General features: G+C 48.6%; 1 protein-coding gene across 6 annotated transcripts in view; it reads left to right on the top strand.

The window, feature by feature from the left end:
* HABP4 (hyaluronan binding protein 4) overlaps positions 1–21,602 on the top strand; it is a 114,228-nt gene extending 92,626 nt beyond the window's left edge. For 3 of the 6 annotated variants that reach the window (XM_063913740.1, XM_063913739.1, XM_063913738.1), the window contains 4 exons: positions 2,259–2,333; positions 2,418–2,580; positions 8,250–8,429; positions 21,102–21,602. In XM_063913740.1, coding sequence (XP_063769810.1) covers positions 2,259–2,333; positions 2,418–2,580; positions 8,250–8,429; positions 21,102–21,158 — 475 coding nt within the window. In that variant the 3' untranslated portion in view covers positions 21,159–21,602. Of the gene's footprint in view, positions 1–2,219; positions 2,334–2,417; positions 2,581–8,249; positions 8,430–21,101 lie in introns of all 6 variants that reach the window. The other 3 variants (XM_063913737.1, XM_063913735.1, XM_063913736.1) reach the window with 1 other exon arrangement.
* The last annotated feature ends 2,293 nt before the right edge of the window (positions 21,603–23,895 follow it).

Below are 23,895 nucleotides of genomic sequence, written 5' to 3'. Positions count from 1 at the left end.
GATGCAAGTCTCCGAGGCTGGGGAGCAGTCTCTCAGGGAGAAAACTTCCAGGGACGTTGGTCACATCAGGAAGCCTGCCTTCACATAATTGTGTTGGAGCTAACAGCCATTTACAATGGCCTTCAACAAGCGGTACATCTTCTTCAAGACCGTCCCGTGCAGATCCAGGCGGACAGTGTAACAGCAGTCGCATACATAAACAGGCAGGGCGGAACGAAAAGCAGAGCGGCAATGGCAGAGGCAACAAAAATCCTCCGCTGGGCAGAAGAACATCTACAAGCTCTGTCTGCAATATTCATTCCGGGAGTAGACAACTGGGAAGCAGACTTCCTCAGCAGACACTATCTCCATCCTGGAGAGTGGGGCCTCCATCAAGAAGTCTTCGCAGAGGTGACATGTCTTTGGGGAGTTCCTCAAATAGACATGATGGCATCTCGTCTCAACAAGAAGCTTCAGAGATACTGTTCCAGGTTGAGAGACCCTCAAGCAGTAGCAGTGGATGCACTGGTGACCCAGTGGGTTTTTCCGTCAGTGTATGTCTTCCCTCCACTTCCGCTGATCCCAAAAGTACTCGGGATCATAAGAAAAACAAGGGTTCGAGCAATCTTCATTGCCCCAGTCTGGCCAAGGAGGGCTTGGTACCCAGATCTTCAGCAGTTGCTCATAGAAGATCCTCGGCCTCTTCCTCCTCGAGAGGACCTGCTGCAGCAGGGGCTGTGTGTGTACCAAGACTTACTGCGGCTACGTTTGACGGCATGGCTGTTGAGCGCCGTATCCTAGCCAGGAAGGGTATTCCCAAGGAAGTCAACCCCACCCTTATTCAGGCCAGAAAGGGAGTAACGTCGAAACATTACCACCGTATTTGGAGAAAATTGTGTCTAGGTGTGAATCCAAAAAAGCTCCTATGGAAGAGTTTCACTTAGGGCGTTTTCTCCTTTTTTTTGCAGGATGGTGTGGAGGTGGGCCTCCGCTTGGGATCAATCAAGGTCCAGATTTTGGCCTCGTCGGTGTTCTTCCAAAAACAATTCAGACGTTCGTGAAAGGGGTTCTGCACATCCAGCCCTCATTCGTGCCTCCAGTGGCACCATGGGACCTTAACGTGGTATTGCAGTTCCTTCAATCAGATTGGTTTGAGCCTCTACAGGAGATAGAATTGAAGTTTCTCACTTGGAAAGTGGTGATGCTTTTGGCCGAAGGTGGTTTCATATTTCCACATAAACCAACCTATTGTGGTGCAAGTAGTTACTGACACATTCACTGATTCAAAATCTCTAGATGTGGTTAGAGCTTTGAAAATCTATGTTGCTAGAACGGCTCGTATACGGGAAAACAGAGGCTCTGTTTGTCCTGTATGCTCACAACAAGATTGGGTGTCCTGCTTCCAAGCAGACTATTGCACGTTGGATCAGAAATACGATTTAGCAAGCTCATACTACGGCTGGATTGCCGTTACTGACTTCTGTAAAGGCCCACTCCACTAGGAAGGTGGGCTCATCCTGGGCGGCTGCCCGGGGGGTCTCGACATTACAACTTTGCCGAGCAGCTACTTGGTTAGGGTCAAACACATTGGCCAAGGTGTCAAACTTGTAGAACTTGGCAAATGAGGACCTAAAGTTTGGTCAATCGGTGCTGCAGGGTCATCTGCACACTCCCGCACTGGAGCTTTGGTATAGACCCCATGGTCTTGATGTCGTCCCCAGCATCCTCTAGGACGTATGAGAAAATAGGATTTTGATAACCTACCGGTATATCCTTTTCTCCTAGTCCGTAGAGGATGCTGCGCGCCCGTCCCAGTGCGTACTTTACCTGCAGTTTAGTTACAAGTTGTGTTATCTTAGTTTTCAGCATGTTGCTGCAATTGGTTCATGCCTGTTGGCGTGTTATGTTGAATGCAATGTGTGCGGCATGGTTGAGGTTGTGAGTTGGTAGATATCTCACCACTAGTTAAGTAATTCTTTTCCTCGAAATGTCAGTCTCCCTGGGCACAGTTCCTACAACTGAAGTCTGGAGAAGGGGCATAGAGGGAGGAGCCAGTTCACAACTAGTAAAGTCTTGAGTACCCATGTCTCCTGCGGATCCCGTCTATACCCCATGGTCTTGATGTCGTACCCAGCATCCTCTACAGACTAGGAGAAAAGGATTTACCGGTAGGTATCAAAATCACACATATATATATATATATATATATATATATATAATATTTTCACACTCTCTCTAAGGTTTCGGGTGCTGCATGTTAACAAAGATCTCTTTCATAGTGAGGCTGAGGCAGCCCCTGTGGAGAACGTGGTTGGTGAGTCTATTGACGTGACTGAGGAAGTACAAGAGGTGAAGTAAGTCTTTGAAAACGTTGGTCAGGTGCATTGCAGAAGATCAGTGCACTTTGGTCACACCTATAACTGTACTTATTTATATAGAATTCCAGAAGAAAATGCTGAAGATCTCACCAGAGAAATGTCATTAGATGAATGGAAATCTATGCAGGACCTAAACAGACCTAAAGCTGAATTAAAGATCCGCAAGCCAGAATGTGCAGTGCCTTCCAAAGCTGTGGTGATCCATAAATCTAAGTTTACAAATGTAAGCATGGGTTTAAGTTTGCTTTCCATCACCAGTATACATAGTTCCATAGTATGATCGTGGTGTAACCTTGTATGAACTCATTCAATATATTTGAAGAGCTGAAATTACCTTTGCAGGCTCAGATAACTTTGCCACTGTTATCAATGTTTAATAGTATTTGGCCTACATGCAGTTTTAAAGCAAATGAACAGGGCTGTTAGAGAAAGACGTTTTAAACTGCACTAACGTCCTAGTGGTTGCTGGGGACTCCGTAAGGACCATGGGGAATAGAGGGCTCCGCAGGAGACTGGGCACTCTAAAGAAAGATTTAGTACTATCTGGTGTGCACTGGCTCCTCCCTCTATGCCCCTCCTCCAGACCTCGGTTAGAATCTGTGCCCGGACAGAGCTGGGTGCTCCTAGTGGGCTCTCCTGAGCTTGCTAGAAAAAGTATTTTGTCAGGTTTTTTATTTTCAGAGAGCTTCTGCTGGCAACAGACTCTCTGCTACGAGGGACTGAGGGGAGAGAAGCAAACCTACTCACGGCAGCTAGGTAGCGCTTCTTAGGCTACTGGACACCATTAGCTCCAGAGGGATCGAACACAGGTACCTAACATTGATCGTCCGGAGCCGCGCCGCCGTCCCCCTCGCAGAGCCAGAAGAACAGAAGCATGAAGACATCGAAATCGGCGGCTGAAGACTCCTGTCTTCACTTAAGGTAGCGCACACCACTGCAGCTGTGCGCCATTGCTCCCACAGCACACCGCACACTCCGGTCACTGTAGGGCGCAGGGGGGGGGGGGGGCGCCCTGGGCAGCAATTATCTTTTTGGCAAAAATAGACATATATACAGTCTGGGACTGTATATATGCCCGAGCCCCCGCCATTTTTTACACATTAAAGCGGGACAGAAGCCCGCTGCTGAAGGGGCGGGGCCTTCTTCCTCGGCACACCAGCGCCTTTTTCTCTTCACAACTCCACTGGAAGGACGCTCCCCAGGCTCTCCCCTGCAGTATACAGGTGCAATAGAGGGTGAAAAAGAGAGGGGGGGGCACATAAATTTAGGCGCAGAGATATATTTAACAGCAGCTACGGGGTAAACACTAGGGTACAGTGTAATCCCTGGGTTATATAGCGCTGGGGTGTGTGCTGGCATACTCTCTCCCTGTCTCCCCAAAAGCCTTTGTGGGGTCCTGTCCTCAGTCAGAGCATTCCCTGTGTGTGTGCTGTGTGTCGGTACGCCTGTGTCGACATGTTTGAGGAAGGATACGTGGAGGCAGAACAAGTGCAGCTGAGTGTGGTGTTGCCGCCGACGGTGCCGACACCTGATTGGATGGATATGTGGAAGGTGTTATATGATAAAACTGTAACCTTGGGACAGTCAGGGTCTCAACCCGTGCCTGATACTGCAGCACAGAGGCCGTCGGGGTCTCAAAAGCGCACACTATCCCAGATAGTTGACACAGTGTTCGACACGGAAGCTGACTCCAGTGTCGATGACGATGAGGCAAAGTTGCAGCCTAAAATGACTAAAGCCATCCACTACATGATTGTAGCAATGAAGGATGTATTACACATTTCTGAGGAAAATCCTGTCCCTGACAAGAGGATTTATATGTATGGGGAGAAAAAGCATGAAGTGACTTTTCCCCCTTCACATGAATTAAATGAATTATGTGAAAAAGCTTGGGATTCCCCTGACAGGAAGGTGATAATTTCCAAGAGATTACTTATGGCGTATCCTTTCCCGCCAACGGACAGGTTGCGCTGGGAATCCTCCCCTAGGGTAGACAAGGCGTTGACACGCTTGTCTAAGAAGGTGGCCCTGCCGTCTCAGGATACGGCCGTTCTAAAGGATCCTGCGGATAGAAAGCAGGAAGCTATCCTGAAGTCTGTTTATACAGATTTTGGCACACTGCTGATTCCGGCAACTGCTTCGGCCTGGATGTGTAGTGCGGTAGCTGCAGGGACGGATAGACTGTCTCTCGGACCTAGTTTCCACAGCTACGGCTGGGAAGTCAAATTTCTATCCTTATGTCCCTCCACAGCCTAAGAAAGCACCGTATTACCAAATGCAGTCCTTTCGTTCTCAGAAGAGCAAGAAGGTCAGAGGTGCGTCCTTTCTTGCCAGAGGCAGGGGTAGGGGAAAAAAGCTGCACCATGCAGCTAGTTCCCAGGAACAAAAGTCTTCCCCGGCTTCCATTAAATCCACCGCATGACGCTGGGGCTCCACAGGCGGAGCCAGGAGGCGCGTCTCCGACATTTCAGCCACCAGTGGGTTCGCTCACAGGTGGATCCTTGGGCTATACAAATTGTGTCTCAGGGATACAAGCTGGAATTCGAGGTGACGCCCCCTCACCGTTACCTAAAATCGGCCTTACCAACTTCCCCCATGGAAAGGGAGATAGTGTTGGTGGCTATTCACAAACTTTTTCTCCAGCAGGTGGTGGTAGAGGTTCCCCCCCCCTTCAACGGGGAAGGGGCTACTATTCCACTAGGTTTGTGGTACCGAAACCGGACGGTTCGGTCAGACCCATTTTAAATTTAAAATCCCTGAACATTTATCTGAAGAAATTCAAGTTCAAAATGGAATCGCTCAGAGCGGTCATTGCAAGCCTGGAAGAGGGGGATTTTATGGTGTCTCTGGACATCAAGGATGCTTACTTGCATGTCCCCATTTATCCGCCTCATCAGGAGTACCTCAGGTTTGTGGTACGGGACTGTCATTACCAATTCCAGACGTTGCCGTTTGGCCTGTCCACGGCACCGAGATTTTTTACCAAGGTGATGGCGGAAATGATGGTGCTCCTTCGGAAGCAAGGGGTTACAATTATCCCATACTTGGACGATCTCCTCATAAAGGCGAGGTCCAGGGAGCAGTTGCTGATCAGCGTAGCACTCTCTCAGGAAGTGTTGCGTCAGCACGGCTGGATTCTGAACATTCCAAGTCGCAGCTGATTCCTGCGACGCGTCTGCCCTTCCTGGGCATGATTCTGGACACAGACCAGAAGAAGGTGTTTCTCCCGGAGGAGAAGGCTCAGGGGCTCGTGACTCTGGTCAGAGACCTCTTAAAGCCAAAACAGGTGTCTGTGCATCACTGCACACGAGTCCTGGAAAAGATGGTGGCGTCATACGAAGCCATTCCCTTCGGCAGGTTCCATGCGAGGATCTTTCAGTGGGATCTGCTGGGCAAGTGGTCCGGATCGCATCTTCAGATGCATCGGATGATCACCCTGTCCCCCAGGGCCAGGGTGTCTCTTCTGTGGTGGCTACAAGGTGCTCACCTCCTCGAGGGCCGCAGATTCGGCATACAGGACTGGGTCCTGGTGACCACGGATGCAAGCCTCCGAGGGTGGGGGGCAGTCACTCAAGGAAGAAACTTCCAAGGGCTGTGTTCAAGTCAGGAGACTTGTCTGCACATAAATATCCTGGAGCTACGGGCCATATACAACGCCCTGAGTCAAGCGGAGCCTCTGCTTCGAGACCAACCAGTGCTGATTCAGTCAGACAACATCACGGCAGTCGCTCATGTAAACCGCCAAGGCGGCACAAGAAGCAGGGTGACAATGGCGGAAGCCACCAGGATTCTTCGTTGGGCGGAGAATCACGTGCAAGCACTGTCAGCAGTGTTCATTCCGGGAGTGGACAACTGGGAAGCAGACTTCCTCAGCAGACACTACCTCCACCCGGGAGAGTGGGGACTTCATCAAGAAGTCTTCACGCAGATTGTAAATCGATGGGAACTGCCACAGGTGGACATGATGGCGTCGCGCCTCAACAAAAACTTAGAGGTATTGCGCCAGGTCAAGGGACCCTCAGGCGATAGCTGTGGACGCACTGGTGACATCGTGGGTATTCCAGTCGGTCTATGTGTTTCCTCCTCTTCCTCTCATCTCATACCCAGGGTACTGAGAATCGTAAGAAAAAGAGGAGTGAGAACAATACTCATTGTTCCGGATTGGCCAAGAAGGACTTGGTACCCGGAACTGCAAGAAATGCTCAGAGGACCCATGGCCTCTGCCTCAGACAGGACCTGTTGCAACAGGGGCCCTGTCTGTTCCAAGACTTACCGCGGCTGCGTTTGACGGCATGGCGGTTGAACGCCGGATCCTAGCAGAAAAGGGCATTCCGGATGCAGTTATTCCTACGCTGATAAAGGCTAGGAAGGACGTGACAGCAAAACATTATCACCGTATATGGCGAAAATATGTTGCTTGGTGTGAGGCCATGAAGGCCCCTACAGAGGGATTCCAGCTGGGTCGATTCCTGCACTTCCTACAGTCAGGTGTGACTATGGGCCTAAAAGTAGGGTCCATAAAGGTCCAGATTTCGGCCCTATATCTATTTTCTTTCAAAAAGAACTGGCTTCACTGCCTGAGGTTGACGTTTTGTTAAGGGAGTACTGCATATTCAGCCTCCTTTTGTGCCACCAGTGGCACCTTGGGATCTTAACGTGGTCTTGGGTTTCCTGAAATCCCACTGGTTTGAGCCACTTATGACAGTGGAGCTAAAGTATCTCACGTGGAAAGTGGTCATGCTGTTGGCCTTAGCCTCAGCTAGGCGTGTGTCAGAATTGGTGGCTTTGTCATGTAAAAGCCCCTATCTGGTTTTCCATATGGATAGGGCAGAATTGCGGACTCGTCCGCAGTTTCTGCCAAAGGTGGTGTCATCTTTTCATTTAAACCAACCCATTGTGGTGCCTGCGGCTACTCGTGACTTGGAGGACTCCAAGTTGCTTGATGTAGTCAGGGCTTTGAAGATCTATGTTGCCAGGACGGCTGGAGTCAGGAAAACTGACTCGCTGTTTATCCTGTATGCATCCAACAAGCTGGGTGCTCCTGCTTCAAAGCAAACCATTGCTCGCTGGATCTGTAACACGATTCAGCAGGCTCATTCTGCGGCTGGATTGCCGCATCCAAAATCAGTGAAAGCCCATTCCACAAGGAAGGTGGGCTCTTCTTGGGTGGCTGCCCGAGGGGTCTCTGCATTACAGCTTTGCCGAGCTGCTACTTGGTCGGGTTCAAACACATTTGCAAAATTCTACAAGTTTGATACCCTGGCTGAGGAGGACCTTGTGTTTGCCTATTCGGTGCTGCAGAGTCATCCGCAATCTCCCGCCCGTTTGGGAGCTTTGGTATAATCCCCATGGTCCTTACGGAGTCCCCAGCATCCACTAGGCCGTAAGAGAAAATAAGAATTTACTCACCGGTAATTCTATTTCTCGTAGTCCGTAGTGGATGCTGGGCGCTCGTCCAAAGTGCGGACTTTCTGCAATACGTGTATATAGTTATTGCTTAACAAAGGGTTATGGTTATGTAGCATCGGTTGAGTGATGCTCAGTTGTTGTTCATTATGTTAACTGGGTAAGTTTATCACAAGTTGTACAGTGTGGCTGGTATGAGTCTTACCCTAGATTCCAAAATTCTTTCCTTGTAATGTCGGCTCTTCCGGGCACAGTTTCCTTAGCTGAGGTCTGGAGGAGGGGCATAGAGGGAGGAGCCAGTGCACACCAGATAGTACTAAATCTTTCTTTAGAGTGCCCAGTCTCCTGCGGAGCCCGCTATTACCCATGGTCCTTACGGAGTCCCCAGCATCCACTACGGACTACGAGAAATAGAATTACCGGTGAGTAAATTCTTATTTTCTTTCTAGTCCTGCAAACCCTATTCTGTTACATTTTTCTTTGTAGAATCTAAAGGATTATGAAGAAGACTGCCAGTATGGCTTGCGCAAACCGGTCAATGATATAACCTTTCAGTTGGATATTAACTTTGGAAGCCTTCCCCGACCAGGCCGTGGGGGTAGAGGTGGAGGTGGAGGTCGTGGACGTGTACGAAGAGAAGAGGCTTTTGTGCATGAAATGATTGATGTAGGTGAAAAAGTTATGTAATAGAATTTCCTATTGTATGTAGTACTGTAGTGTAAATATAGGGGTATATGCAATTCACGGCGAATCGCGGCAAATTATCGCCGTTTTTTTAATTCGACACAATTAGGTGAATTCCGGCAGGTGGCTGCCGGAATTCACCATATTCAATGAAAAACGGATTCGACAGTCCCGCGGGCGAAAAACGGCAGATTTGCCGGATTTTGCCGCGAATTAAAAAAACGTGAAAAACCCGGAAAAAATGGCGTGGGGTCCCCCCTCCAAAGCATAACCAGCCTCTGGCTCTTCGAGCTGGTCCTGGTCCTAAAAATGCGGGGTAAAAATTGACAGGGGATCCCCCGTATTTTTAAAACCAGCACCGGGCTCTGCACCTGATGCTGGTGCAAAAAATACGGGGGACAAAGTAGGGGTCCCCCGTATTTTATACACCAGCATCGGGCTCCACTAGCTGGACAGATAATGCCACAGCCGGGGGTCACTTTTATACAGCGCCCTGCGGCCGTGGCATTAAATATCCAACTAGTCACCCCTGGCCGGGGTACCCTGGGGGAGTGGGGACCCCTTCAATCAAGGGGTCTCCCCCCCCAGCCACCCAAGGGCCAGGGGTGAAGCCCGAGGCTGTGTCCCCCCCCCCCCCCCCCCCCATCCAATGGGCTGCGGATGGGAGGCTGATAGCCTTGTGAAAAATGTCAGAATATTGTTTCTCTAACGTCCTAAGTGGATGCTGGGGACTCCGTAAGGACCATGGGGAATAGCGGCTCCGCAGGAGACTGGGCACATCTAAAGAAAGCCTTAGGACTATCTGGTGTGCACTGGCTCCTCCCCCTATGACCCTCCTCCAAGCCTCAGTTAGATCTCTGTGCCCGAACGAGAAGGGTGCACACTAGGGGCTCTCCTGAGCTTCTTAGTGAAAGTTTTAGTTTAGGTTTTTTATTTTCAGTGAGACCTGCTGGCAACAGGCTCACTGCATCGAGGGACTAAGGGGAGAAGAAGCGAACTCACCTGCGTGCAGAGTGGATTGGGCTTCTTAGGCTACTGGACATTAGCTCCAGAGGGACGATCACAGGCCCAGCCATGGATGGGTCCCAGAGCTGCGCCGCCGGCCCCCTTACAGAGCCAGAAGACAGAAGAGGTCCGGAAAATCGGCGGCAGAAGACATCCTGTCTTCACCAAGGTAGCGCACAGCACTGCAGCTGTGCGCCATTGCTCCTCAGCACACTTCACACTTCGGCCACTGAGGGTGCAGGGCGCTAGGGGGGGGCGCCCTGAGCAGCAATAAAAACACCTTGGCTGGCGAAAATACAAAACATATAGCCCCCAGGGCTATATGGATGAATTTTAACCCCTGCCAGAATCCATAAAAAAGCAGGAGAAAAGTCCGCGAAAAAGGGGCGGAGCCTATCTCCTCAGCACACTGGCGCCATTTTCCCTCACAGCTCCGTTGGAGGGAAGCTCCCCTGGCTCTCCCCTGCAGTCACTACACTACAGAAAGGGTTAAAAAAGAGAGGGGGGCACTAATTAGGCGCAGTATTAACAATACAGCAGCTATAAGGGGAAAAAACACTTATATAAGGTTATCCCTGTATATATATATATATAGCGCTTTGGTGTGTGCTGGCAAACTCTCCCTCTGTCTCCCCAAAGGGCTAGTGGGGTCCTGTCCTCTATCAGAGCATTCCCTGTGTGTGTGCTGTATGTCGGTACGTTTGTGTCGACATGTATGAGGAGAAAAATGATGTGGAGACGGAGCAGATTGCCTGTAATAGTGATGTCACCCCCTAGGGGGTCGACACCTGAGTGGATGAACTGTTGGAAGGAATTACGTGACAGTGTCGGCTCTGTATAAAAGACAGTGGTTGACATGAGACAGCCGGCTACTCAGCTTGTGCCTGTCCAGACGTCTCATAGGCCGTCAGGGGCTCTAAAGCGCCCGTTACCTCAGATGGCAGATATAGACGCCGACACGGATACTGACTCCAGTGTCGACGGTGAAGAGACAAATGTGACTTCCAGTAGGGCCACACGTTACATGATTGAGGCAATGAAAAATGTTTTACACATTTCTGATAATACGAGTACCACCAAAAAGGGGTATTATGTTCGGTGAGGAAAAACTACCTGTAGTTTTCCTGAATCTGAGAAATTAAATGAGGTGTGTGATGATGCGTGGTTTTCCCCCGATGATAACTGATAATTTCTAAAATGTTATTGGCATTATATCCTTTCCCGCCAGAGGTTAGGGTGCGTTGGGAAACACCCCCTAGGGTGGATAAAGCGCTCACACGCTTGTAAGGGCTCTACCCTCTCCTGAGATGGCCGCCCTTAAGGATCCTGCTGATAGAAAGCAGGAGGGTATCCTAAAATGTATTTACACACATACTGGTGTTATACTGCGACCAGCAATCGCCTCAGCCTGGATGTGCAGTGCTGGGTTGGCGTGGTCGGATTCCCTGACTAAAAATATTGATACCCTAGATAGGGACAGTATATTTTTGCCTATAGAGCATTTAAAAGATGCATTTCTATATATGCGTGATGCACAGCGGAATATTTGCCGACTGGCATCAAGTCTAAGTGCGTTGTCCATTTCTGCCAGTAGAGGGTTATGGACACGTCAGTGGTCAGGTGATGCGTATTCCAAACGGCATTTGGAAATATTGCCTTAATAAGGGGAGGAGTTATTTGGGGTCGGTCTTTCAGACCTGGTGGCCACGGCAACAGCTGGGAAATCCACGTTTGTACCCCAGATCGCCTCTCAACATGAGAAGACGCCGTATTATCAGGCGCAGTCTTTTCGTGGACAAGCGGGCAAAATGTTCCTCATTTCTGCCCCGTGACAGAGGGAGAGGAAAAAGGCTGCACAGCCAGTTCCCAGGAACAGAAACCCTCTCCCGCCTCTGCCAAGCCCTCAGTATGACGCTGGGGCTTTACAAGCAGAATCAGGCACGGTAGGGGGCCCGTCTCAATGAATTTCAGCGCGCAGTGGGCTCACTCGCAAGTAGACCCCTGGATCCTTCAGGTGATATCTCAGGGGTACAAATTAGAATTCGAGACGTCTCCCCCTCGCCGTTTTCCTAAAGTCGGCTTTACCGATGTCTCCTTCTGACAGGGAGACAGTTTTGGAAGCCATTCACAAGCTGTATTCCCAGCAGGTGATAATCAAGGTACCCCTCCTGCAACAGGGAACGGGGTATTATTCCACACTGTTGTGGTACCGAAGCCGGACGGCTCGGTGAGACCGATTCTAAATCTAAAATCTTTGAACACTTACATACAGAGGTTCAAATTCAAGATTGAGTCACTCAGAGCAGTGATTGCGAACCTGGAAGAAGGGGACTACATGATGTCTCGGGACATCAAGGATGCTTACCTTCATGTCAAAATTTACCCTTCTCACCAAGGGTACCTCAGGTTTATGGTACAGAACTGTCACTATCAGTTCAGACGCTGCCGTATGGATGGTCCACGGCACCCCGGGTCTTTACCAAGGTAATGGCCGAAATGATGATATTCCTTCGAAGGAAGGGAATTTTAGTTATCCCTTACTTGGACGATTCCCTGATAAGGGTAAGATCCAGGGAACAGTTGGAGGTCGGTGTAGCACTATCTCAGGTAGTGTTGCGGCAGCACGATTGGATTCTCAATATTCCAAAATCGCAGCTGGTTCCGACGACTTGTCTTCTGTTCCTAGGGATGATCCTGGACACAGTCCAGAAAAAGGTGTTTCTCCCGGAGGGGAAAGCCAGGGAGTTATCCGAGCTAGTCAGGAACCTCCTAAAACCGAGCCAAGTCTCAGTGCATCAATGCACAAGGGTTCTGGGTAAAATGGTGGCTTCCTACGAAGCAATCCCATTCGGCAGATTCCACGCAAGAACTTTCCAGTGGGACCTGCTGGACAAATGGTCCGAGTCGCATCTTCAGATGCATCAGCGGATAACCCTGTCACCAAGGACAAGGGTGTCCCTCCTGTGGTGGTTGCAGAGTGCTCATCTTCTAGAGGGCCGCAGATTCGGCATTCAGGACTGGGTCCTGGTGACCACGGATGCCAGCCTGCGAGGCTGGGGAGCAGTCACACAGGGAAGGAATATCCAGGGCTTATGGTCAAGCCTGGAGACATCACTTCACATAAATATCCTGAAGCTAAGGGCCATTTACAATGCTCTAAGCTTAGCAAGACCTCTGCTTCAAGGTCAGCCGGTGTTGATCCAGTCGGACAACATCACGGCAGTCACCCACGTAAACAGACAGGGTGGCACAAGAAGCAGGAGGGCAATGGCAGAAGCTGCAAGGATTCTTCGCTGGGCGGAAAATCATGTGATAGCACTGTCGGCAGTATTCATTCCGGGAGTGGACAACTGGGAAGCAGACTTCCTCAGCACGACCTCCACCCGGGAGAGTGGGGACTTCACCCAGAAGTCTTCCACATGATTATAAACCGTTGGGAAAAACTCGACAGGTATTGCGCCAGGTCAAGGGACCCTCGGGCAATAGCTGTAGATGCTCTGGTAACACCGTGGGTGTACCAGTCAGTGTATGTGTTCCCTCCTCTGCCTCTCATACCCAAGGTACTGAGATTGATAAGATGGAGAGGAGTAAGCACTATATTCGTGGCTCCGGATTGGCCAAGAAGGACTTGGTAACCGGAACTTCAAGAGATGCTCACGGAGGATCCGTGGCCTCTACCTCTAAGAAGGGACCTGCTCCAACAAGGACCCTGTCTGTTCCAAGACTTACCGCAGCTGCGTTTGACGGCATGGCGGTTGAACGCCGGATCCTGAAGGAAAAAAGGCATTCCGGATGAAGTCATCCCTATCCTGATCACAGCCAGGAAGGATGTAACCGCAAAACATTATCACCGCATTTGGCGAAAATATGTTGCGTGGTGCGAGGCCAGTAAGGCCCGACGGAGGAAATTCAACTGGGTCGATTCCTACATTTCCTGCAAACAGGAGTGTCTAGGGGCCTGAAATTGGGGTCCATTAAGGTTCAAATTTCGGCCCTGTCAATTTTCTTCCAAAAAGAACTAGCTTCAGTCCCTGAAGTTCAGACGTTTGTAAAAGGGGTACTGCATATACAGCCTCCTTTTGTGCCTCCAGTGGCACTTTGGGATCTCAATGTAGTTTTTTGGGTTCCAAAAGTCACATTGGTTTGAACCACTTAAATCTGTGGAGTTAAAATATCTCACATGGAAAGTGGTCATGCTGTTGGCCCTGGCCTGGGCCAGGCGCGTGTCAGAATTGGCGGCTTTATCCTGTAAAAGCCCTTATCTGATTTTCCATTCGGACAGGGCGGAATTGAGGACTCGTCCTCAGTTTCTCCCTAAGGTGGTTTCAGCGTTTCACCTGAACCAACCTATTGTGGTGCCTGCGGCTACTAGGGACTTGGAGGACTCCAAGTTGCTAGACGTTGTCAGGGCCCTGAAAATATATGTTTCCAGGACGGCTGGAGTCAGAAAATCTGACTCGCTGTTTATCCTGTATGCACCCAACAAGCTGGGTGCTCCTGCTTCTAAGCAGACTATTGCTCGTTGGATTTGTAGTACAATTCAGCTTGCACATTCTGTGGCAGGCCTGCCACAGCCAAAAATCTGTAAATGCCCACTCCACAAGGAAGGTGGGCTCATCTTGGGCGGCTGCCCGAGGGGTCTCGGCTTTACAACTTTGCCGAGCAGCTACTTGGTCAGGAGCAAATACGTTTGTAAAATTCTACAAAATTGATACCCTGGCTGAGGAGGACCTGGAGTTCTCTCAATTGGTGCTGCAGAGTCATCCGCACTCTCCCGCCCGTTTGGGAGCTTTGGTATAATCCCCATGGTCCTTACGGAGTCCCCAGCATCCACTTAGGACGTTAGAGAAAATAAGAATTTACTTACCGATAATTCTATTTCTCGTAGTCCGTAGTGGATGCTGGGCGCCCATCCCAAGTGCGGATTGTCTGCAATACTGGTACATAGTTATTGTTACCAAAAAATCGGGTTATTGCTGTAGTGAGCCATCTTTTCTAGAGGCTCCTCTGTTATGCTGTTAACTGGGTTCAGATCACAAGTTGTACGGTGTGATTGGTGTGGCTGGTATGAGTCTTACCCGGGATTCAAAATCCTTCCTTATTGTGTACGCTCGTCCGGGCACAGTATCCTAACTGAGGCTTGGAGGAGGGTCATAGGGGGAGGAGCCAGTGCACACCAGATAGTCCTAAAGCTTTCTTTAGTTGTGCCCAGTCTCCTGCGGAGCCGCTATTCCCCATGGTCCCTACGGAGTCCCCAGCATCCACTACGGACTACGAGAAATAGAATTATTGGTAAGTAAATTCTTATTTTTTCCCAGTAGTACTACAAGTCCCAGCAAGCCTCCCCCGCAAGCTGGTACTTGGAGAACCACAAGTACCAGCATGCGGGAGAAAAACGGGCCCGCTGGTACCTGTAGTACTACTGGAACAAAAATACCCAAATAAAAACAGGAGACCGACACCGTGACAAGTACAACTTTATTACACACTGCCAACACACACATACTTACTTACCTATGTTGACACGCCGACTGCCACAGTCTCCGACGATCCGAGGTACCTGTGAAAAAAATTAGACTCGCCTCAATCCAGTGTCCGGGAGATAATCCACGTACTTGTTAAAAAAAAAAACACGAACACCCGTACCAGCGGACTGAAAGGGGTCCCATGTTTACACATCAGACCCCTTTCCCCGAATGCCGGGACACCACGTGACTCCTGACACTGAGGTCCCTTCAGCCAATCAGGAAGCGCTACTTCCGTGGCGCTCACCTGATTGGCTGTGCGCGTGTGACCTCAGACAGCGCATCGCAAAGCCTCTCCCATTACTTTCAATGGTGGGAACTTTGCCGTCAGCGGTGGGGTTACCGCGGTCAGCCGCTGACCGGCGGGTGACCCCATCGCTAGCCGCAAAGTTCCCACCATTGAATATAATGGAGAGGCTTTGCGATGCGCTGTCAGCTCAGACGCGCACAGAGCCAATCAGCAGAGTGCAAGGACGTTGCGCTCGCTGATTGGCTTACGAGACCGTTCAGTGACAGCTGTCACGAGGGGGTCTCTCTGCATTCGTGGAAAGGTGTCCCATGTGTCAACATGGGACCCCTTTCAGTCCGTGTGGTACGGGTGTCCGGTTTGTTTTTTTGACAAGTTCGTGGATTTACCTCTGGACCATGGATGAGGTGAGTGTATTTATCTTTTCTTTTCAGGTACCCCTGGATTCTACTTGGAGAAGAGGACCGATGTCGGCGTGTGAACATAGGTAAGTATGTGTGTGTCGACGTATGAAATAAAGTTTTACTTTCACGGTGTCGGTCTCCTGTTTTTATTTGGGTATTTTTTTCCCAGTAGAACTACAGGTACCAGCGGGCCCGTTTTTCTCCCGCATGCTGGTACTTGTGGTTCTCCAAGTACCAGCTTGCGGGAGAGGCTTGCTGGGACTTGTAGTACTACTGGAAAAAATAATATTCTGACATTTTTCACAAGGCTATCGGCCCCCCATCCGCAGCCCATTGGATGGGGGGGACAGCCTCGGGCTTCACCCCTGGGCCTTGGGTGGCTGGGGGGGGGGACCCCTTGATTGAAGGGGTCCCCACTCCCCCAGGGTACCCCGGCCAGGGATGACTAGTTGGATATTTAATGCCACGGCTGCAGGGCGCTGTATAAAAGTGACCCCCGGCTGTGGCATTCTGTCCAGCTAGTGGAGCCCGATGCTGGTGTATAAAATACGGGGGACCCCTACTCTTTTTGTCCCCCGTAATTTTTGCACCAGCATCGGGCGCAGAGCCCGGTGCTGGTTTTAAAAATACGGGGGAACCCCTGTCGATCCCCCCCCCCGCATTTTTAGAACCAGGACCAGCTCGAAGAGCCAGAGGCTGGTTATGCTTTGGAGGGGGGACCCCACGCCATTTTTTTCAGGGATTTTACCATTCCATCCAAAAAAAAAATAAAAAAAAATATTATTTTTAAAAATATATATAAATAATACTTGTGCCTCCAAAAAAGACAAACCAAGTACCTAATCCCTTCTAATATAAATAGATATGATATTACCAAGAAAAAAAAACACAAAAAAAACATGTTTTAAATTTTTTTTATTAGTTTCACCCTCCAAAGTGTGTCGGATTGAAAATGACGAATTTACTGTCTAAAAGCACTGTTGTCGAATTTCCAAACTTCCATTGAATAGGCTTTGGTCGAATTGCAGCATGTGTATCATTGCAAAAAAGTCGAATTTGTCAAAAGTCGAATTTTGAAAGTCCGTTTTTTTTTTGTCGGAAAGTACTGAATTGCATTGTCGAAATTTTTTTTTTGGGCGAAAAATTCCCGAAATTCGACAATTTCGGGAATTCGACCGCAATTGCATATACCCCATAGTCTTATTGTGACTAATCCGAACGCCTTAAATTAAACTTAATCTGTAACTTAAGGCCATTTTTATTAGAGATGAGTGGGTTCCGTTCTTGGAGAACCGAACCCTACCGGCCTTCACCACTCGAGCCCGCATCCAAGTCAGGCTCGGGTTTTCCCGTCTGACTCGGAAACCAGAACGAGGCAAAACGTCATCCCGCTGTCTGATTCTCGTGGGGTTTGGATTCCATATAAGGAGCCATGCGTCCCCTCCATTTTCACTCCGGCATTGGAGAGTGTAGAGAGAGGACGTGTCTCCGTCCTCGGTGTCCGTGTTTTGTGCTGCATCTGTCCAGTCAGTGGTTGTGTCCTCTGCTGCCATATGTCCATTGCTGCTGTACAAGTCCCTTACAGTGTTGCTGTGTTGTGCTGCATCAGTCCAATCACAGTGGTGGTGTCCTCTGCTACCATATGTCCAGTGCTGCTGTAAAAGTCCAGTCCATTGCAGTGGTGCGGTGTTGTCCTGCATCAGTCCAGTGGTGGTGTCCCTGTGCTGCTGTATAAGTCCAGTGGTGCTGTATATTATTTACACCAAATAAAGGGGTTATTATTTAATCTAAATTTTCAAGGGATTTGCCCTGTGTGGTGTAGAGGTATGCTCTCCTGTACTGCATATAACTCCAGAAAATAATGGAGAACCAAAAATTTTGAGGATAACATAGGGAAAGATCAAGAACCACTTCCTACTTGTGCTGAAGCTGCTGTCACTACTCATGACAGACTATGAAATGCCATCAACGTCGTCTGCCAAGGCCGATGCCCAATGTGATAGTAGATGGGCATGTAAAATCCAAAAAGCCAAAGTTCAGTAAAAAGACCCAAAAACTAAATTTAAATGGTCTGAGGAGAAACGTAAACTTGCCAATATGCCATTTATGACACGGAGTGGCAAGGAAAGTCTAAGGCCCTGGCATATGTTCATGACTAGTGGTTCAGCGTCACATGATGGAAGCCCTCATCCTCCCGCTAGAAAAATTAAGAGTTAAGCTGGAAAAAGCACAGAAAAGAACTGCGTTCTAAGATGGTATCACAAATCCCCAAGGAGAGTCCAAGTGTATAGGCGGTTGCGATGCCTGACCTTCCCAATACTGGACGGGAAGAGGTGGCTCCTTCCACCATTTGCACGCCCCCTGCAAGTGCTGGAAGGAGCACCCACAGTCCAGTTTCTGATATTCAAATTGAAGATGTCACAGTTTAATTACACCAGGATGAGGATATGGATGTTGCTGGTGCTGAGGAGGAATTTGACTGAGGATTCTCATGTGGTTTGTTTAAATCGGGCACCGGTGGAGACGCCTGTTGTCCGTGGGATGAAGAAGCCCATTGTGATGCCTGGGCACAATACCAAAAAAGCCACCTCTTCGGTGTGGAATTATTTCTCCACAAATCCGGACAACAGGTGTCGAGCCGTGTGTTGCCTCTGTCAATCTATAATAAGTAGGGGTATGGACGTTGACCACCTAGGAACATCCTCCCTTATAAATCACCTGCAGTGCATTCATCAGAAGTCAGTGTCAAGTTGTGAAACTTTGGGTATGGGCATAAGTTGTCCACTGACTAATAAATCCATTCTACCTCTTGTACCCAAGCTTCTGCAAGCCACACCACCAACTCCCCCAACGTCCACTTCCTCCTCGATCAGTAACGTCTGTCCTGCCAGCATGTCCCTGGCAAGGCTGAGGAGTCATCTCCTAACCAGGATTCATCCAGAGGATCCTTGAGTGGTACACATGCTGTTGCTGCTGGGAGTCTATCGTCATCCCAGAGGGGGAAGTCTGAAGACCACTTGTACTACTTCAACTAGCCAATTGACTGTCCAACAGTCCTTTGTGAGGAAGATGAAATATGACGGCTGTCAAGGCCTCAGTTATCCGCATTGCAAAAGGACGACTGCTATGTTGGTGTTAGACGTGCATCCGGTATCCGCCATTGGTTCAGTGGGACTTAGAGAATTGTTTGAGTTACTGTGTCCCCGGTATCATCTAGGTTCCACTTCACTAGGCAGGCGATACGGAGAATGTACAGAGACGTCACTGTCTAAGTGTCCTACAAAATGCAGTTGTACTCACTGTCCACTTAACGACGGACAAGTGGAACAGGCAGACTAAGGAATATGACAGCCCACTGGGTAGATGTATGGCCTCCCATTACAACAGCAGCGGCACTAGTAGCAACATCGCGCAAACGCCAACTTGTTCCTAGACAGGCTATGCTATGAATCACCGATTCCCGTAAGAGGAACACTGCTGACAAACTTTTACGGAAACTGAGGAACATCATTGCTCAATGGCTTACCCCAATTAGACTCTCCTGGGGATTTGTGATATCGGACAACGCTACCAATATTGTGCGTGCATTACATCTGGGCAAATTCCTGCACGTCTCACGTCTTGTACATACAATTAATTTGGTTCAGAATTTTTTGAAAAATGACAGGGGCATGCAGGTAATGCTGTCAGTGGCCCAAAAAATTGCAGGCCACTTTCAGCATTCAGCCACTGCGTGCTGAAGACTGGAGCGCCATCAAACACACCTGAACCTGCCCTGCAATCACCTGAAGCAAGAGGTGGAATTCAACACTATATGCTTCAGAGGATGAAGGAGCAGCAAAAGGCCATTCAAGCCTATACATCCACCTACGATATAGGCAAAGGATGGGGAATGCACCTGACTCAAGCGCAGTGGAGAATGATTTCCATCTTGTGCAAGGTTCTCCAACCCTTCGAACTTGCCACACGTGAAGTCAGTTCAGACACTGCCAGCTTGAGTCAGGTCATTCCCCTTTCCCCTCAGGCTTTTGCAGAAGCAGCTGGAGAAATTGAAGGAGAAGCTGAGCGATTCCGCAAAGTATGTGGGACTTGTGGATGGAGCCCTTCATTCGCTTTGCCAGGGTTCAAGGGTGGTCAATCTGTTTGAATTCAGAGCACTACATTTTGGCCACCGTGCTCAATCCTTGGTTTAAAGCCTACGTTGTATCTCTTTTCAGCAGACTCAAGTCTGCAGAGGTTCAGAGACCTACTGGTGAGAAAATTGTCAACTCAAGCGGAACATGACCAGTCAACAGCTCCTCCTTCACTTTCTCCCGCAACTGGGGCTGTGAGGAAAAGGATAAGATTTCCTAGCCCACCCGCTGGCGGTGATGCAGGGCAGTCAGGAGCGAGTGCTGACATCTGGTACGGCCTGAAGGACCTGCCAACTATTACTGACATGTCTACTGTCACTGCATATGATTCTGTTACCATTAAAAGAATGGTGGACGATTATGAGTGACCGCATCCAAGTAGTCATGTCAGACAGTCCGTACGTATACTGGCAGGAAAAAGAGGTAATTTGGATGCCCTTGCACAAACTGGCTTTATTTTACCTAAGTTGTCCCCCTCCAGTGTGTACTCCAAAAGAGTGTTTAGTGCAGCCGGTAACCTTGTCCGCGCTCGGCGCAGGAGGTTATTTCCACAAAATGTGGAGATGTTCATCAAAATGAATTATAAATTCCTCCGGGAAGACCTTGACCAGCAATTGCCTTCAGAAAGTACCTGTGATGGTGGATTCCAGTGGGGACAAATTAATACTCTGTGAGGAGGAGGATGTACACCGTTAAAGGGGTGACTAATCTGAGGATGAGGTCGACACCTTGCCTCTGTAGAGCCAGTTTGTGCAAGGAGAGATGATTTATTTTATTTTTTGGTGGGGGCCCAAACAATCCAATCATTTCAGCCACAGTCGTGTGGCAAACCCTGTCGCTGAAATGATTGGTTTGTAAAAGTGTGCATGTCCTGTTTATACAACATGTGGGTGGCCCAAGGACAATTCCATCTTGTCTCTTTTTCTTCTATGCATGATGTGCTGTTTGGGGCCTATTTATTTAAATCTGCCATCCTGTCTGCCACTGCAGTGCCACTCCTAGATGGACCAGGTGTTTGTGCCGCACACTTGTGTCGCTTAGCTTAGTCGGTCATCCAGCCACCTCCTTTTGGCCTGAAAACAATTTTGTGAGGTGTGATGTGTTCAGAATAGACTGGAAATGAATGTTATTGAGGTTAATAATACCGTAGGAGCAAAATTACCCCCAAATTCTGTGATTTTAGCTGTTTGTGTGGTTTTCAAAAATCATCCAGAACCAAAACACGAAAAGGTGGTTTTGGCAAAACCTGAAAGCGCACATCTCTAATTTTTATTTAACTGTGCTCAATGTTAAGATTTCAAGAGGTTGTTTTTTTTTTTTTTTTTTTTTTTTCTACCCAGGTGCATGAATTTATTCTGAATCCAGATGATCCTGAAGACTTCCCAGCTCTGAGTTAAATGGACCTTCTTCAAATGTTCTGCATCTTCTAATGGCACTGTTCCCACCAGAAGGGAGTGAGTTCATGAATGTGGGGAGAGGCATTTTTCTGTACGAAACAAATACTTTTTTTAAACTACAGTATTGGCATGTTTTGTACACGAGGGATATATCTGCTTTGAATCTGAATGGTACTTGTACTGTATAATCCTGGAGATTTAAACCTTTTAGGATTATATAGGTAACAGTTTTTTACTCCATTTTTCTTAATTGTGGTGATAAAATGTGTGCGTATAACTGTTGTATGCAAGATAGAGGAGATACTGTTTTGTATTAATACTTGTAGATATAATCTCTAGGTATTGAAGTATTGCTGCTTTCCCTACTTCAGTGTGAATTAGCTTTTTATGCCATTATATTGTTGTGTTGACATGTTTGAAAAAAAATAAACTCATTGTGCAGAACTTTGTTATTGAAATCTATGAAAGGTGTTAATCTATATCTAAAAATACAACTTTTCTTTAATAGAAATGTGACTGCAGGTCACCTTTTTTTTTTTTTTTTTTAAATTCTTTTTTTATTAGTGCTTGGTTCTTAAAAGATTGAGCCTTCAAAAACAAGTGAGGCAAGTGAAGCAATGGACCAACTCCTCTGGTTTCTTAAAGTCATGCATTGACGTTAACTTAAACGGGGTCAGTATGAAGCCGTGTTTTGTAAATGGTTGCTCTATCTCAATGTAATACTGCAATAAAAATTATTAGGCACTCTTCCCAGTACTTGATTTTGCCAAAATCCATTTCTTACGTCCTAGAGGATACTGGGAATCCATTTAGTACCATGGGGTATGGACTGGTCCACTAGGAGCCATAGGCACTTGAAGAATTTGATACAGTGCGCTGGCTCCTCCCTCTATGCCCCTCCTACCAGACTCTGTTTAGAAAATGTGCCCGGAAGATCTGGTCACGTTGGAAGCTCCAGAAGAGTTTTTTGCATTTATTTTTTCTTATGTCCTAGAGGATGCTGGGGTCCATTTTAGTACCATGGGGTATAGACTGGTCCTTTGAGAGCCACTGGCACTTTAAGGGTGAGATTAAAATGATATCACGCCCAATTTCCTTTCTAAAATGATCTCCGTTATCGCGCATATTGCGCCCATAGTAATCAGGTTTACTGTGTAAAGGGTTGGGTGCCTTGCTACTTCGGGGGTATCAAGCTGAAATAATGATACAACATCCCTGAGGGCAGAAACAGAACGAGTGTTTAAAGGGGTGAAAAGAATTGAATCCCGCCCTAAGAGTTTAATAGTGTGGGCTGGCTCCTCCCTCTATGCCCCTCCTACCAGACTCAGTCTAGAAAATGTGCCCGGAGGAGCCGGTCACAGCTGGGGGTGCTCTTAGGAGTTTTCTCTAACGTCCTAAGTGGATGCTGGGGACTCCGTCAGGACCATGGGGAATAGCGGCTCCGCAGGAGACGGGGCACAAAAGTAAAAGCTTTAGGATCAGGTGGTGTGCACTGGCTCCTCCCCCTATGACCCTCCTCCAAGCCTCAGTTAAGATTTTGTGCCCGGCCGAGAAGGGTGCAATCTAGGTGGCTCTCCTAAAGAGCTGCTTAGAGTAAAAGTTTTGTTAGGTTTTTTATTTTCAGTGAGTCCTGCTGGCAACAGGCTCACTGCTACGAGGGACTTAGGGGAGAGAAGTGAACTCACCTGCGTGCAGGATGGATTGGCTTCTTAGGCTACTGGACACCATTAGCTCCAGAGGGAGTCGGAACACAGGTCTCACCCTGGGGTTCGTCCCGGAGCCGCGCCGCCGACCCCCTTGCAGATGCCGAAAAGTGAAGAGGTCCAGAAACCGGCGGCAGAAGACTCTTCAGTCTTCATAAGGTAGCGCACAGCACTGCAGCTGTGCGCCATTGTTGTCAGCACACTTCATAGCAGCGGTCACTGAGGGTGCAGGGCGCTGGGGGGGGGGGGGCGCCCTGGGCAGCAATGATAGTACCTTATTCTGGCTAAAAATACATCACATATAGCCCCTGGGGGCTATATGGATGTATTCAACCCCTGCCAGGTCTCAGAAAAACGGGAGAAGAAGCCCGCCGAAAAGGGGGCGGGGCCTATTCTCCTCAGCACACAGCGCCATTTTCCCTCACAGAAATGCTGGTGGGAAGGCTCCCAGGCTCTCCCCTGCACTGCACTACAGAAACAGGGTTAAAACAGAGAGGGGGGGCACTTATTTGGCGATATGTATGTATATATGTGTGTGTGTGTGTGTGTATGTATATGTATATATATATATATATATATATATATATATATATATATATATATATATATATATATAATTTTAAAATGCTATAAGGGAAAAACACTTATATAAAGGTTGTCCCTGTATAATTATAGCGTTTTTGGTGTGTGCTGGCAAACTCTCCCTCTGTCTCCCCAAAGGGCTAGTGGGGTCCTGTCCTCTATCAGAGCATTCCCTGTGTGTGTGCTGTGTGTCGGTACGTGTGTGTCGACATGTATGAGGACGATGTTGGTGAGGAGGCGGAGCAATTGCCTGAAATGGTGATGTCACTCTCTAGGGAGTCGACACCGGAATGGATGGCTTATTTAAGGAATTACGTGATAATGTCAACACGCTGCAAGGTCGGTTGACGACATGAGACGGCCGGCAAACAAATTAGTACCTGTCCAGGCGTCTCAAACACCGTCAGGGGCTGTAAAACGCTCATTTACCTCAGTCGGTCGACACGGACACT

Source organism: Pseudophryne corroboree, chromosome 1 (genome assembly GCF_028390025.1).
Source record: "Pseudophryne corroboree isolate aPseCor3 chromosome 1, aPseCor3.hap2, whole genome shotgun sequence".
Classification (NCBI taxonomy): Eukaryota; Metazoa; Chordata; class Amphibia; order Anura; family Myobatrachidae; genus Pseudophryne; species Pseudophryne corroboree.
The sequence above is the reverse complement of the archived record's forward strand: the minus strand, read 5'-3'. Positions and strand labels throughout refer to the sequence as shown.